Source organism: Lepidochelys olivacea, assembly GCF_965140295.1.
Source record: "Lepidochelys olivacea isolate rLepOli2 genome assembly, chromosome: 10".
Lineage (NCBI taxonomy): Eukaryota > Metazoa > Chordata > Testudines > Cheloniidae > Lepidochelys > Lepidochelys olivacea.
In genome coordinates this window covers 35450335-35467175 of record NC_140420.1, presented here as the reverse complement: position 1 = coordinate 35467175, position 16841 = coordinate 35450335, and the positions used below count along the sequence as shown (strand labels likewise).

At 48.5% G+C, this 16841-nt stretch overlaps 1 protein-coding gene across 5 annotated transcripts in view; it reads right to left on the bottom strand.

Moving 5' to 3' along the window:
• Positions 1-2201, bottom strand: part of RAB11FIP3 (RAB11 family interacting protein 3) — a 170427-nt gene extending 168226 nt beyond the window's left edge. For 3 of the 5 annotated variants that reach the window (XM_084641585.1, XM_084641588.1, XM_084641589.1), the window contains exon 1: positions 190-2201. In XM_084641585.1, the coding sequence (XP_084497711.1) occupies positions 190-1188 (999 nt within the window). In that variant the 5' untranslated portion in view covers positions 1189-2201. The remainder of the gene's footprint in view (positions 1-189) is intronic. The other 2 variants (XM_084641587.1, XM_084641586.1) reach the window with 2 other exon arrangements.
• Between the last annotated feature and the right edge of the window lie 14640 nt (positions 2202-16841).

Below are 16841 nucleotides of genomic sequence, written 5' to 3'. Positions count from 1 at the left end.
AAGTTCATTATAGGAAATGTAATACTGAAGTCTTACAGTACATAAGACTTACAATACGTATACACCATTTTTATGCACAAAAGAGAAACATACCTGAACAACAAATCAGAGTGTACCTTAGGAGTGAAAAGAGTAACCATTCACGGGCACCTCGGCCTACATGAAATACAGATGATAAATTAATATTACCTGTTCTGCACCATAGACTGTAGCAAACTGAACAAACTCCTCTATCTGCACAAAGCCATCCCCATCTCTGTCTAGGGCATCAAATACAGCTCGGAGACGGGGCTCATCTTCTTGACAACCTGGAGAGTCATTAGTTATGGAATCAGGCTGGGCAAACTCCGGGGACTGGCTCAGGTTGCTAGAGGAATGGAAAGCCGGGAAGAGGTCCATCTCTTTGTCAATCTGGGAGAAATCCTGGGTACTTAAGGAAAGCATCTCCTGGCAGCTTTGGGATATATAGTCTTCTGGCTCTTTAGTCCAAGGGGAAGTTGGAGTGAGTCCTTCAGAGTGGCTCTCCTCCTGGGAGGTCTCCATTCCTAAGTAAAACTCCCCTTCTGCTTGCAGGCTTTCGCTGCTTTCAGGAAAGCTTTCTCCCGTGTTTGAGTTCTCTGGACTTAGCCCAGCACTCCTAAATTGTAAATCCCGAAGAGGTGAAGAAACAGCCTGGTCCAGAACGAGAGAGAAGAACTGCTCTCCCAAGTCTGTGATCTGAGCAGAGGCCAGTGCACCCTGCACCACAGAAAGGTTTAAATCAAAATCACTCTGGGGGCAACCATGACGATTATCACCTGCACCTGACTCTTGTACCAGGTGGCTGATTGGGTCTGTCGTGTCTTGGTCCAAGAGGCCGTTCTCCGGCTTTTCCATGCGGTATAAATACTCAATGGGCCCATCTGAGAACAGCGTAGGATCCAGCCCTGATAGCTTCATCTCTCCCAAAACCTGCTCTAGCACTGCTGGCCCACTCTCCCTCTCCTGTAAAGAGGGTCCCAGGAATAAAGGGGCGTCCGGGGGCGTCTCTCTGGGGACCAGCACCAGGTCGGGGCTAGGCAGCTGCCCTCTCTGCTCCATGATGAGATACCTCCCATTCTGCTCGGCAAACAGAGTCAGCAGCGATGCCCGCTCCGATTTGCTCCCTGGGTCTGAGAGAGTCATTAACAAATCCGGCTCCATTTTCATCAGAAAAAAAATAAAGGATTTAATACAAACTACAGCGGCTGTTCAGACCCTCCTGGACACAAAGGGCTGGGTTTGTGAGCAATCACTGCCCTGCCGTCTCCCCGCGGCAGAGCTCGGGTCTCCCGGAGAGCCCACCACAGATCCGCTGCATTGCTGCTGCTCCTTGGAGCCTCCTCTGCAAACGGGAGATGCGCTGCTGCCATTTGCCTGCATCCATCTTCTCCATCCCTCCGGCGTCACATCCCAGGAGGCGGCGGCGGCGGCGGCGGGGCAGCGGCTAAAGGGACCCCCGTGGGGAGGAAAAGGCAATCGCAGCCGCGCACGAATCGAAGGCGCCTCGGTAGCTGTCCGACAAAGCCTGCAGCCCGGGCTCAGCCCGCACCCCGAGGCTGCCCCCGCCAAAGAACCGGCGGCGCCCCTCGCAAAGGATGGTGCTGCTAAGCCACGAGCTCACAGGGCATCTGCTACTCCGACGCCCGCGGGCTAACGGGGGTCGGGGCGGGCTGTGCTGCGGCACCGGGCTGTGCTCCCGGCCCTGCTTGTGGCCCCGAGAGCAGACTGCGCCCTTCGAGCTACTCCGGTAGCTGGGCTCCCTCGGCGGCCGCGGAGAGTGTGGGGCGCCCTGGGGGTCCTGCTCCCCGGCTCCGAGGGCTCCCGCCTGCGGCTGGCTGCAGCCTCTGCTCTGGCAGCCGGCTGGGCGGGCCGATCTCCGCGCTGGCCGGCCTGGCTCCGCCTGCAGCCCGGGGAGGGCTTTGTGTCGCCGGCCTCAGGCTCCTCCCGTGCCCGGCGACAGGGGCGGAACCGCGTCCGCCTCTGAGCTGGGCTCTGCTGGTGTGGGGAGCTGTGTGTCCCCCCACGGGGCTCCGGCGTGGGGGTGTTGTGTTGTGTGGCTGTGCAACCCCCGGGGGCTCTGGGGTGGGGGGAGCTCTGTGTGTGTGCGCGCGCGGGCCCCCCTCCGGCTCTGGGGTGGGGGGTAGCTGCGCGTGTGTGTGTGTGTGTTTGTGCCGCCCCCCACTCCAGAGGCCGGGAGAGGACGGACGCCCGGACACACACAGCTACCCTCCCCCCCTCCCCGCCCACCCCACAGCCCGGGGCGGGGCGGCGGGACACAGAAACACACCGTGTGTCTGTGCCGCCCCCTCCCCGTTTCGGGGGGGGAGCTTTGTGTGTATCTGTGCCGCTCCCCGCGTCCGTCCGTCCCGTCCCCCCCCCCGGCTCTGGGGTGACGGGGAACTGTGTGTGTGTGTCTGTGCCGCGCCTCCCCTGGCTGAGATTATTTTTGATGGTTTCTCCCAAGCCTGAGGAGGCGGGTCGGTGGCGCCGTGAAACAAACCCGCCGCCCGCCCGTTTAACACCAACACTGCCCGTTGGCCGTGAATCGCAGAATCCAGTCCCACCCAGCCTAGCCGCCGCAGTAACTACAGCGATGATGTCATTCCCCCGCCATTCTCCTCCCCCCTCCCAACCAGGGCACGGCGCAAGGAGCTTCCGATACGACCCGGCTCCGCCGGTGCAGCGGCGCTGGTGCGCTTGCGCGTGGCCGCAGGAGGGAACAGTTAAAGGGGCCAGCAGCCTCCGCCCAGCCCCGTGCTGCGCTCTGCAGAGCGGCGCGCGCAGTACGGGGCGCACGGAGACCGCGCTTCGCCGGTGCGCTGGCTGGCACCGAGCAGCCCGCAGCGCGTCCGCTGGGCAGCACGGGCTGGAGGCGACCTGCCCGCAGCTCCCGCTCTCTGATGCTGAACAGCCTAATGATGACTTGCTGCAGGAGGAGCTGGGCAGGCGCTGCATGAAGTGCAAGCAGGGCCGGCTCCAGCGAACCAAGCAGGTGCCTGGGGCGGCAAATGTAAAGGGGCTGCAGGACAACGGGCTCTGGGGCCGCGATCCGGCGGCGGGACGCGACTCTTCTTCGGCGGCCGCGCCATCACTCCGCCTCCGCTTGGGGCGGCGGTGGAGCCGGCCCTGAGTGCGACGTGAACGTAAGCGTCAAAGAATAGTAATTGATCAGCAGGAGTTAATACTAGCAACAGGGCCCCCAACGGTGATGAGCATAGAATAGCTACCTGACGAGCACCCCCACACAGAGTGCTAGGGGGACACTGAGAGCCTCTCGTGCCATCCCACCTAGATGGGGAGGGGCCTGTGCTGCAAAATGTTGAGATCATTAGCCCGGAGCCTACAGTGTGACTTCAGTGGGGCTCCTTGTGTTAGGAAGCTTTCCACTCTGTAAGTAGTGTCTGCAGGATTGGTCTCTAAGGATTTTAGCACCCAACAAATTACTAAATATTTGTATTTGTGGAGCACTTGGGAGCCCCACTCATGGAGCAAGACCCTATTGTGATAAGCCCTGTCTAAACACTGCCAGTGTTATTACTATTAATAATCCTCATTTTATGTGGTAAGTATGAAGGAACTCTCACAGCATGCCACATCTGATGATGATGATGTTACCCCTCATAGGTAAGGCCAGGTCTGGATTTGAAATGCTGTCCGAGCACCTATGCAATGATAGAGGCATCAGAACAAGCATAAAACTAAATGTCTCTCAAGCAGCCGTGAGACATGGGCAAGATGTGGACAACACATTATGCAACTTGGTCAGTTCTGTATACACTCTCTTAGGGCAGTTTGCAGCATCAAATGGTAGGACAAGATTTCCAATATTGAAATCCTTAATCATTGTTGCATGTCTAGCATTCAAAGCAAGCTCATAAAAGCTCAGGTGCATTGGCCTAAGCATCTTGTTTGTATGGCCATCTCAAGCCATATTTTATGAAAAGCTAAAACAAGGCACCCACTCTTATGGTGGCAGGTATAAACGATATAAAGACACACTGAAGTCAAACTTGAAAGCATGTCACTGTCAGGTTGATCCCAGCAACTAGGCAGCATCAGCCCCTGACAGAGTAAGGTAGGGACAGAATTGGCAGGTTGCTATTAACCTCTTTGAAGCAAGGCATATTAACGCCATATGTGGAAAAAATGAACAGCACAAAGCAAGGCTACAACAGTCTGTAATGGACATTCTTATCTGTCACATGAGACCATGTTTGCAGTACTCACATTGGTCTGAGCTGAATCTTCATATGTCAACATCCATGTGAGACTGTATCATCATTAAAGAATTGAGCATCATGCCAGCACCACTATCAAAAATACATATTCTGTCAACATAATTGGTTCATTTTAGCCAAGTATTAATCATTTAGCATCAAGAATTACATCAAGAATTAAATTTAAGATGTTGAGCATCGATTGACAAAGTATCATTAATGTATATTATTAATGCATTGCTCTAGGATAGCCAGTAACTACACTTCACTTCTGAAGGGCCCTTTCATGTAAGGATCTCAAATATTAAATGTCACGGAATCCTATGAAGTGAGCTGTAGCTCATGAAAGCTTCTGCTCAAATAAATTTGTTAGTCTCTAAGGTGCCAAAAGTACTCTTTTTTTTTTTTTTTTTTTTTGGCGGCTACAGACTAACACAGCTGCTACTCTGAAACAGGGCATAGTGTGCACTTCGCAGTGCCTTTAATGATAAAAACCGGGTCTTGCTTAATCTTCAACACCCATTTTACAGAAGGGTAATTGTGCACAAGAGGGGAAAATGCACCTTGAAGTGAGGAATTGTGCTTCATTAGGGAAAAATATAGTTTGCTATGAATTTTTATTGAATTAGTTATTAAATGTACAGGCCTCAAACCCTTACGTACATGAGTAACTTTTCTACACAGGGCTAGTTCTCACAAGTAAAGTTATACATGCATTTAAGGGATTATCTATGCAGCAAAGTTATACTGATAGAATCTAAGATGTGAATTTAAAGAACTATAGTTATAGTGGTATAACCCCTTGTGTAGAGTCTTATTGCAGTTTTGTTCATTTTAAAAGAAGTTTAAGCTAAACAAATAAATGTCACTCTTATTCCAAAATAAGAGCATCCACACAGCAATTGCCATGATATAATTATAGCAGTGTAATTATACAAGAGCAGCTGGTAGAACTTTCCTGTGTAGACAAGCACTAAAGTGTTTGCAGAATCAGGGTTTTATACTGCCATAGTGCCCAGAAGCCCTGTCATGATCAGTCCTGTTGTGCTAGGCTATGGGTTCTCTACGACTCCATGAGCATTCTGGTTGGGATCAGTTTGCTCAGGTTTCTGATCTAGTTCACACTGGCATGCTCAGAGGCCCCCTTTGAAGGACAAGGCCCAAGTAGGGACCATTGAATTGTGGAAGTAAATGTGTGTTTAGGCAGGTGGTGTCAAAGAGAGGGCTTTGGAGTCTTCAACCATGGAATGTTGTTCCAGGAAGGAAGATTGCTAGGAAGAGCTGGGATCCACCTAATGAAGAGAGGGAAGAGCAGGCAGGCTTGCTAACCTAGTGAGGAGGGCTTTAAACTAGGTTCACCAGTGGGTGGAGACCTAAGCCCTGAGGTATGTGCGTAAGTGGGATACTGAGAGGAAACACGAGGAGGGTGCAACAGGAGAGGCCTCCTGATTCATACTGAGAAAGCAGGGCAATCAGCTAGTTATCTTAAGTGCCTGTAAACGAACACAAGAAGCCTGGGAAACAAGCAGAAAGAATTAGAATTCCTGGCACAGTCAAGGAACTATGATGTGATTGGAATAACAGAGACTTGGTGGGGTAACTCACATGACTGGAGCACTGTCATGGATGGGTATAAACTGTTCAGGAAGGACAGGCCCGGGGAGAAAAGGTGGAGGAGTTGCACTGTATGTAAGAGAGCAGTATGATTGCTCAGAGCTCCAGTATGAAACTGAAGAAAAGCCTGTTGAGAGTCTTTGGGTTAAGTTTAGAGGTGAGAGCAACAAGGGTGATGTCGTGGTGGGCGTCTGCTATAGACCACCAGACCAGGAGGATGAGGTAGACGAAGCGTTCTTTGGACAACTAACAGAAGTTTCCAGATCACAGGCCCTGCTTCTCATGGGGGACTTCAATCACCCTGATATCTGCTGGGAGAGTAATACAGCAGTGCACAGACAATCCAGGAAGTTTTTGGAGAGCATTAAGGACAACTTCCTGGTGAAAGTGCTGGAGGAACCAACTAGGGGCCGTGCTCCTCTTGACCTGCTGCTCACAAACAGAGAAGAATTGGTAGGGGAAGTAGAAGTGGATGGCAATCTGGGCAGCAGTGACCATGAGATGGTAGAGTTCAGGATCCTGACAAAAGGAAGAAAGGAGAGCAGCAGAATACGGTGTGACATTATTGACGTGAACTTTGACCATATAGATCATTGTTGCAACCAAGGTCCTACGGTTGCACCAGGTCTTGTACAGAGGAGGTCAAGTGGGGTGTCTATGGAAAGGTTGTAGTTTCCTGGTTATGATGATGCTGTCTGTATGTGTGTATCATTTTTGTATTTGAAGTTATGAATATTGGCTATGTACTTGTATCTCAATGTGTTTGATTCTAAGTAGCCTCAGGGAAGCATTTGGAGAAAGGACTATTCTCAGTAAGTGCCCAATCAAGAAACAACTGACCATGGACTTTGGGAGATGCCAATCCACATCTGAGCTTTCCTGGGAACGTTCAAACTAACGTAAACAGTGGCATCGGCCTGCAAAAAGCTGAATCATTCACGGACATGTGACTTGCCCAGGTGGCTACAAACTCCATCTTGTTGTGTGATTTTGCACAGAAGAACAAAGGGGTTTCCGCCCACAAGAGAGAGAATATAAAAGGCCCTGTGAAACCCCTCCATTTTGTCTTGAGCTGGCTTAAGAGATGGCCTCTCCACCCCCAAGACATGCCGGAAAGAAATGGGAACAAAGGACAGTGACTACAGGGGTGTGAGTGATTGCTGGACCCAGACTAGGAAGGAGTCCAGCTGTGAAAGAAACTTATTGGAGCATCTCTAAGGGTGAGATTTACCTGTATGCAGTTTAATGTATTAGGCTTAGACTTGCATGTTTAGTTTCATTTTGGTTCGTAACTTACTTTCTGTTTGTTATTACTTGGAACCACTTAAATACTACTTTTTATACTTAGTAAAATCACTTTTTGCTTATTAATTGAACCCAGAGTAAGTAATTAGTACCTGGGGGAGCAAACAACTGTGCATATCTCTCTATCAGTGTTATAGAGGGCAGACAACTTGAGTTTACCCTGTATAAGCTTTATACAGAGTAAAACACATTTATTTGGGGTTTGGATCCCATGGGGAACTGGGTATCTTGGTGCTAGAGCCAGGAGCACTTCTTAAGCTGTTTTCAGTTAAGCCTGCAGCTTTGGGGGATGTGGTTCAGACCTGGGCCTGTGTTTGCATCAGGCTAGCATGTCTAGCTCAACAAGGCAGGGTACTGAAGTCCCAAGCTGGCAGGGAAAATGGGCTCAGAGGTAGTCTCAGCACATCAGGTGGCAGTCCCAAGGGGGTTTATGTGACCCAACCCATCACATACAGACCCTGGACTTCAGAAAAGCAGACTAACTCCCTCAGGGAACTGATGGGCAAGATCCCCTGGGAAGCTAATATGAGGGGGAAAGGAGTCCAGGAGAGCTGGCTGTATTTTAAAGAAGCCTTACTGAGGGCACAGGAACAAACCATCCCAGTGTGCAGAAAGAATAGCAAATATGGCAGGTGACCAGCTTGGCTTAACAGAGAAATCTTCTGGGAGCTTAAACTCAAAAAGGAAGTTTACAAGAAGTGGAAACTTGGACAGATGACTAGGGAGGAGAAAAAAATATTGCTCGAGCATGCAGGGGTGTAATCAGGAAGGCCAAAGCACAATTGGAGTTACAGCTACCAAGGGATGTGAAGGGTAACAAGAAGGGTTTCTACAGGTATGTTATGAACAAGAAGGTGGTTGGGGAAAGTGTGGGACCCTTACTGAATGGGGGAGGCAACCTAGTGACTGAGGATGTGGAAAAAGATAATGTACTCAATGCTTTTTTTGCCTCTGTTTTCACGAAAAAGGTCAGCTCCCAGACTGCTGCACTAGGTGGCACAGCATGAGGAGGAGGTGAGCAGCCCCCAGGGGTGAAAGAACAGGTTAAGGACTATTTAAAAAAGCTGGACGTACACAAGTCCATGGGGCCATTTGGCCATTATCTTTGAAAACTCATGGCGATCGGGGGAGGTCCCAGATGATTGGAAAAAGGCAAATATAGTGCCCATCTTTAAAAAAGGGAAGAAGGAGAAACTGGGGAACTACAGACCAGTCAGCCTCACCTCATTCCCCGGAAAAATCATGGAGCTAGTCCTCAAGGAATCCATTTTGAAGCACTTGGAGGAGAGGAAGGTGATCAGGAACAATCAACATGGATTCAGCAAGGGCAAGTCATGCCTGACTAATCTAATTGCCTTCCATAATGAGATAACTGGCTCTGTGGATATGGGGAAAGCAGTGGACGTGATACACCTTGACTTTAGCAAAGCTTTTGTTACGGTCTCCCACAGTATTCTTGCCAGCAAGTTAAAGAAATATGGATTGGATGAATAGACCATAAGGTGGATAGAAAGCTGACTAATAGAAAGCTGACTAAAGCTAATGTACTCAATGCTTTTTTTGCCTCTGTTTTCACTAACAAGGTCAGCTCCCAGACTGCTGCGCTGGGCATCACAAAATGGGGAAGAGATGGCCAGCCCTCTGTGGAGATAGAGGTGGTTAGGGACTATTTAGAAAAGCTGGACGTGCACAAGTCCATGGGGCCGGACGAGTTGCATCCGAGAGTGCTGAAGGAATTGGCGGCTGTGATTGCAGAGCCATTAGCCATTATCTTTGAAAACTCGTGGCGAACCGGGGAAGTCCCGGATGTCTGGAAAAAGGCTAATGTAGTGCCAATCTTTAAAAAAGGGAAGAAGGAGGATCCTGGGAACTACAGGCCAGTCAGCCTCACTTCAGTCCCTGGAAAAATCATGGAGCAGGTCCTCAAAGAATCAATCCTGAAGCACTTGCATGAGAGGAAAGTGATCAGGAACAGCCAGCATGGATTCACCAAGGGAAGGTCATGCCTGACTAATCTAATCGCCTTTTATGATGAGATTACTGGTTCTGTGGATGAAGGGAAAGCAGTGGATGTATTGTTTCTTGACTTTAGCAAAGCTTTTGACACCGTCTCCCATAGTATTCTTGTCAGCAAGTTAAGGAAGTATGGGCTGGATGAATGCACTACAAGGTGGGTAGAAAGCTGGCTAGATTGTCGGGCTCAACGGGTAGTGATCAATGGCTCCATATCTAGTTGGCAGCCGGTATCAAGTGGAGTACCCCAAGGGTCGGTCTTGGGGCCAGTTTTGTTCAATATCTTCATAAATGATCTGGAGGATGGTGTGGATTGCACTCTCAGCAAATTTGCGGATGATACTAAACTGGGAGGAGTGGTAGATACGCTGGAGGGGAGGGATAGGATACAGAAGGACCTAGACAAATTGGAGGATTGGGCCAAAAGAAATCTGATGAGGTTCAATAAGGATAAGTGCAGGGTCCTGCACTTAGGACGGAAGAACCCAATGCACAGCTACAGACTAGGGACCGAATGGCTAGGCAGCAGTTCTGCGGAAAAGGACCTAGGGGTGACAGTGGACGAGAAGCTGAATATGAGTCAGCAGTGTGCCCTTGTTGCCAAGAAGGCCAATGGCATTTTGGGATGTATAAGTAGGGGCATAGCGAGCAGATCGAGGGACATGATCGTTCCCCTCTATTCGACATTGGTGAGGCCTCATCTGGAGTACTGTGTCCAGTTTTGGGCCCCACACTTCAAGAAGGATGTGGATAAATTGGAGAGAGTCCAGCGAAGGGCAACAAAAGTGATTAGGGGACTGGAACACATGAGTTATGAGGAGAGGCTGAGGGAGCTGGGATTGTTTAGCTTGCAGAAGAGAAGAATGAGGGGGGATTTGATAGCTGCTTTCAACTACCTGAAAGGGGGTTCCAAAGAGGATGGCTCTAGACTGTTCTCAATGGTAGCAGATGACAGAACGAGGAGTAATGGTCTCAAGTTGCAGTGGGGGAGGTTTAGATTGGATATTAGGAAAAACTTTTTCACTAAGAGGGTGGTGAAACACTGGAATGCGTTACCTAGGGAGGTGGTAGAATCTCCTTCCTTAGAGGTTTTTAAGGTCAGGCTTAACAAAGCCCTGGCTGGGATGATTTAACTGGGAATTGGCCCTGCTTTGAGCAGGGGGTTGGACTAGATGACCTTCTGGGGTCCCTTCCAACCCTGATATTCTATGATTCTATGACTAGATAGTTGGGCTCAACGGGTAGTGATCAATGGCTCGATGTTTAGTTGGCAGCCGGTATCAAGCGGAGTACCCCAAGGGTCGGTCCTGGGGCTGGTTTTGTTCAGCTTCTTCATTAATGATGTGGATGATTGCATGGATTGCACCCTCAGCAAGTTCACAGATGGCACTAAACTGGGGGGGAGAAGTAGATACATTGGAGGGTAGGGATAGGGTCCAGAGTAACCTAGACAAATTGGAGGACTGGGCCAAAAGAAATCTGATGAGGTTCAACAAGTGCAGAGTCCTGCACTTAGGACGGAAGAGTCCCATGCGCTGCTACAGGCTGGGGACTGACAGGCTAAGCGGCAGTTCTGCAGAAAAGGACCTGGGGATTACAGTGGACGAGAAGCTGTTATGAGTCAGTGTGCCCTCATTGCCAAGAAGGCTAAGGGCATATTGGGCTGCATTAGTAAGAGCATTGCCAGCAGATTGAGGGAAGTGATTATTCCCCTCTATTCAGCACTGGTGAGTCCACATCTGGAGAATTGTGTCCAGTTTTGGGCCCCCCACTGCAGAAGGGATGTGGACAAATTGGAGAAAATGCAGCGGAGGGCAATGAAAATGATTAGGGGGCTGTGGAACATATTGTACGAAGAGTGGCTGAGGGAACTGGGATTATTTAGTCTGCAGAAGAGAAGAGGAAGGAGGCATTTATTAGCAGCCTCTCAGCTACCTGAAAGGGGGTTCCAAAGAGGATGGAACTTGGCTGTTCTCAGTGGTAGCGGATGACAGAACAAGGAGCAATGGTCTCAAGTTGCAGTGCAGGAGGTCTCGGTTGGGTATTAGGATATACTATTTCACTAGGAGGGTGGTGAAGCACTGGAATGGGTTACCTAGGGAGGTGGTGGAATCTGCATCCTTAAAGATTTTTAAGGCCCGGCTTGACAAAGCCCTCGCTGGGATGATTTAGTTGGTGTTGGTCCTGCTTTGAGCAGGGGGTTGGACTAGATGACCTCCTGAGGTCTCCTCCAACCCATATCTTCTATGATTAACACAGGCATTAACATAGTTATTTCTATGCTAGTAACTTTATAGCTACCCCATAGTAACCAGAAAAATATCATGGTATTCTTGTGCGGCTTTATTTTATTCATGAGTTAGTTATGCACACTGGCCTGAATTATGGAACATTATGTATAACTGATGATAAAAACATTTGAGGGAGATTAGCCTGCTTCCTGCACTTAATGCTGAGTCAGGATGCTTACCAATAATAAGATTTGATTTAAAGATGTAAATACCCAGAGCTGGCCTTCAGGTATTTCAACAATTGCTTTTCAAGTGAACCCATCAGCTTTAATATAAAATGCCCTGTAATGATAACATAACTCACAATGACAGATAACAAAAAGTATCTATTAACTTCAGTTTACATACCTAGAGCCTAATTCTGGCCTCTTACAGCTGTGTAACCTTTGGAATGCCCCAGACTAAGGTGGGATTTTCAAAGTTGTTCAGCATTGGCCTAGCTCTGCTCCCATTGACCTTTGCCACTGAAAACATTGGTCATAGTGTAATGCTTATGTCTGTTCCCATTGGCCTCTGTCCTTTGCAAGGTTAGATTAGAACTGACATCTAAAGAGTTAACTGTCAGATTTGATAAACTCCACCAGATCCCAGAGAGTTTTCAAAGGTTCTAAGCTATCACGCAATCTCTCTGAAATTAATACCTAGGCACCTTAAGAACACTTAAAGGCACTAGTTCTCACTGAGGGCAGAGCAGTTGAACAAATGTGAAGTTGTGAAATGTGACCAAGCTGGTTTTGAGATGAAGGTCCAAAGAAGCTAATCTTTTCTCACAGCAAAACACCTGAAGTTTCTCAAACTTATCTCTTTGGGAAACCTTAAATTAACCTCAAAATTTGCCTGTGCACAAACATTTGGGGGGGGGGGGGCTAGAGCCCACACACATGGAACTTCATGAGGGAGGAAGCTTTCATGAGAAAGTTAGAAGTGGATCAAAATCAGGCTTCTAATGGAAAGCTAGTTAAAGTTTAACTCTGGTGTCTCTGCTTTACCTCCATAATTATCTGGAAAAATGTTCCCATGGGGTTTTCTTTTGCTGGTTTTTTTTTTTTTTTTTTTTAAGAAGGAAAAGCAAATATAGGGACAGGTCATGTGATATGACAGGCTTTTTGGAGAAGGTGTAATGTCTGTCTACATTATTACATATAAAGGGAACTATATTGGAATAATTGCTAGTGTTTTTTATGGTGGGGAACAAATTCCCCTTTTGTTACTTGCATACAATCTCCCTGATTTCAACGTGGCTACTTGTTTCACTGAAGTTACCAAGTTTTGCTCCTTGCATTTTCTATGAACAGGACCCTGAAAGAGAAGGATGCAGTGCATGGTATAATTGCTAACCCCTCTCTAGGCATGGTTATTGTATTTACAGCAGCCTGTGAGATGTGTGCTTTATTCCAGATATGCTGCTTATCAAAATAAACTGAAACAGTGAATCCAAAAAAGAAAACTCTTCTTAGCTATGAGTCCCACACTGTTCACATAATAATACAATAGTTCAGAAGGCATCATTAGCTGTTGGTGCTGTTTATTGTTCCTTTATTTAGGCTTTAGAGGAAAAAAAAACTTTTGCAGCTCCAAATTTGAAAAGTGAAGTCTTATTAAAGGGAACACACATTTGGTCAAGTCAGGAAAGCACTTAAGCACCCACTTAACTTGAAGCATTTGCTTAAGTTCCAGTAACTTCAACTGATTTAAGCATTCAGGAAAGCACTTAAGCCTATGCTTAAATGCAGTTGGAGTTATTGGAACTTAAGCGCTTTCCTAAGTAGGGATGTTTTCCTGAATCAAGGCTTAAATGTATCCATCCTAAATCAATCTGAGGTTTCACAGTTTGCTTTTATATTTCTATCCTGTCAAAAGTGTTAACTGGAGCCCCATTGTATATTTATCTACAAAACCACCACCCATATCTTCCATTAAAGGTGTCACCCCCAACTCACCTTGCTAGGAAGCTTCCTGTAGATATTCTTAGGTTTTTCAGTTACCTTTTACAGTGTTTTCCTAAGGCCTTCAGTTTGGTTTCAGATGGCAGGAATTTGAGTTTGGCTCCAATGTTTTATGGCAATTTTCAAAAGAGCAAAATAATTCAAAGATAATATATATAACATGAAAGCTTCACTCTTTATCTTGAATCTGCCTCCCATGAGGGGGTGGGAGAGAACAGACAAGTTGTTCCATGTATTGGCCAGCTGAGGCTGTGCAGCAGATGCGACTTTCTGAGAACTCAGTGGGCCAAATTCTGCTTCCATTTACAGGGCCGCCCAGAGGATTCAGGAGGTCTGGGGTCTTTGGTGGTGGGGGTTCTTCCACTCCAGGTCTTCGGGGCACTTCACCAAAGACATGGAGTGGAAGGACCCCCACCTCTGAATTGCCACTGAAGACCCGGAGCGGAAGAAGCGGTGGCAGGTCCTTCACTCCAGGTGTGTTCAGCGGCACTGAAGGACACCCCCCGCCGCTGAATTGCCACCGAAAACTCTCGTGGGGGCCTGAGGCAAATTGCCCCACTTGCCTCCCCTGGGCAGCTCTGTCCATTTAAGACAGTGGGAGTTTTGCTGAGCACCACCATCTTCTGCCAGTGTTAATGGAAGCTGACTAGTTGGCCCCTCTGAAAATCCATCCAAATGTGACTCACATTGGACACCCAAAATCACTGGCCTCTTTTGAAAATGTGGCTGTAAGATATTAAATAGTTAAAAATATGAATTCATAAGCCCGTACACGCTGGTATGTGATTAAGGCGATTTCTTGAACAAGGCCAATGTACAAACCAACTGGGCAACCATTGCAACAGCTAGGAAGAAGCCTGTTCCCTGGCATGTCTCTTTTCTACCCACAAGAGAGCAGACCTCTGCCTGGAGATGTCATAATGCAGCAGATTAAGAGACTTCTGGAGCTGAGCAGAAAGGAAGGGGCATGCGTTCACAACCATTGCCAAGTGTTTGACTCTAGGAGAGCCGAAAAGGTCAACTCAAGTCAGTGTCCAATGCTGGCATATCACATTCCAGACCTAAGGACCAGAAACACAAACAGGAGAAACATCTGGCCATAATTCAGGAACAAAAGCAATGGGAGGAGCAAGAACACATCTGGGGTGGGGGGTGAGGGAAGGAACAGCTGGTTATCATGTGTGTAAAAGTGTGAAAAGACCAACCAGCCAGAGGCAGAAGAGTAAGAAGAAACTCATCCACCCAGCTTCCATTTGACCTGGTCACTCAGTCTGACATTTCTAGGCATGCTTTGAAGTGAGCTCCTCCAGCCTCTCCCAATTTCCTGGAGCGGGGAGCTGACAGCTCCAGCAGCGCTGAATTCAGGTCCAACAGGAGCTGTTCAAGGATCTCTTCCTGCTTGAGGAAAGTGTGCGGGAGGCACTGAGGGGATCCAGATGCAGGGTTTCCTCTGTTCCACCACAGGAATGAAAAGCAAAGCAAGAAATCTGGGGCAAGCCTCTACCAGATCCCATATCTTTCCCTTCATGCTTCATTAAAGCATGGACCATGAATCCTAGCGGAGGAAACCGCAGCAAGGGCAGAACTAACACCTGTACAATCCAAAGAGGCGCTAATTTAATCTGCTGCAAGATATGTGGGAAAATGATGCAAAGACCCTCCCATGAAGGTGTTATCTTGGATAAGAACATGAGGAGATGCTAGTGTCCCCCTCAGTCTGAACTCCTGTCAGCTGTAGAACTGTTCCTTTGCCCCCCCACCACCACTTGCAGACTACGAGCAAGGACAGAAACAACAACGATTGAACAACAGGCTCCAGGGCCCTGTCAGACCCTGCAGAATCATAGAATCATAGGACTGGAAGGGACCTCGAGAGGTCATCTGGTCCAGTCCCCTGCACTCACAGTAGCACTAAGTATTATCTAGACGAATCGTGGGCAACCTGCGCCCTGTGGGCCACATGTGGCCTGTCAGGGCAACCTGCTGGCAGGCCACTAGATAGTTTAACATTTGCAGAGCCCCCGCAGCTCCCTGTGGCCGTGGTTCGGTGTTTCCGGCCGATGGGAGCTGCGGGAAGTGGCATGGGCCATAGGTACATGCTGGCCGCCCCTTCCCACAGCGCCCATTGGCCAGGAACGGCGAACCACAGTCACTGGGAGCTGCGGGCAGCTGTGCAAATGTTAAACTGTCTGGTGGCCTGCCAGCGGATTACCCTGTTGGTCCCCGTGTGGCCAATGGGTTGCCCACCACAGATCTACACAATCCCTGCAAGTGTTTGTCTTACTGGAGGATTTTTAAGAGCAAGTTATAGAGACTCCAGCCTCCCTGGGCAATAGAGACCTAAACAGGCACCTTTCAGAAGCTTACAGAGGACTGGTGCTGAGACAAAATAAACCCTGTCTCTGGATATTTTCATTTTAGTATATGTGTCTCTCGCTGCCTCTCTCTCCTTGGTCTGGGCCTGCCTATTCTTCAGTTCTGAGGGCAGCCCTCTGAAGAGCCCAACCTAAATACCTGAGAGGGGGAAGAGACAGGAGCTGAAGCTTTGAATCTCCTTGAAATCTGTCAAGGAGCTAGTGAAATCTGCCTGTGTCTCATCACACAGCAGCTGGCAAGACTATCCAAAGCAGCCATTTCCGATGTCAAACTTAACTGTGGACCCAGTGGTCCCATTTCCTTACACTGAAGGGGACTGAAAGCTCTGCAAAAAGGAAGCCTCCATCTGAGACCAGCTTAGCACAGCTCCTAGCAGCTCATGTGGGGGGCAGCTGCCTCAGGACAACATGTGTCCCAGGTAAAGTCTCAGCTATGGGAATGGGTGGCATGTGCAAGGAAGGTCCAGGCTTACCTAATTGGACAAGGCTAACTGTGGTCAGTAGCTGGCAGGTATCACTGAGAAGAGACATCACGATAAATCTGCCTCATTCAAGGAGCATTCAGAGACAGGGATTAGGCTTGTTTCCAAACGGAGGGGAGAATAGAATCAATTTATCTGGCATAGAATCCTAGAATATCAGGGTTGGAAGGGACCTCAGGAGGTCATCTAGTCCAACCCCCTGCTCAAACCAGGGCCAATCCCCAACTAAATCATCCCAGCCAGGGCTTTGTCAAGCCTGTCCTTAAACTTCTAAGGAAGGAGATTCCACCACCTCCCTAGGTAACGCATTCCAGTGTTTCACTACCCTCTTAGTGAAAAAGTTTTTCCTAATATCCAACCTAAACCTCCCCCACTGCAACTTGAGACCATTACTCCTCGTTCTGTCATCTGCTACCACTGAGAACAGTCTAGATCCATCCTCTTTGGAATCCCCTTTCAGGTAGTTGAAAGCAGCTATCAAATCCCCCTTCATTCTTCTCTTCTGCAGACTAAATAATCCCAGTTTCCTCAGTCTCTCTCCTCATAAGTCATGTGTTCCAGTCCCCTAATCATTTTT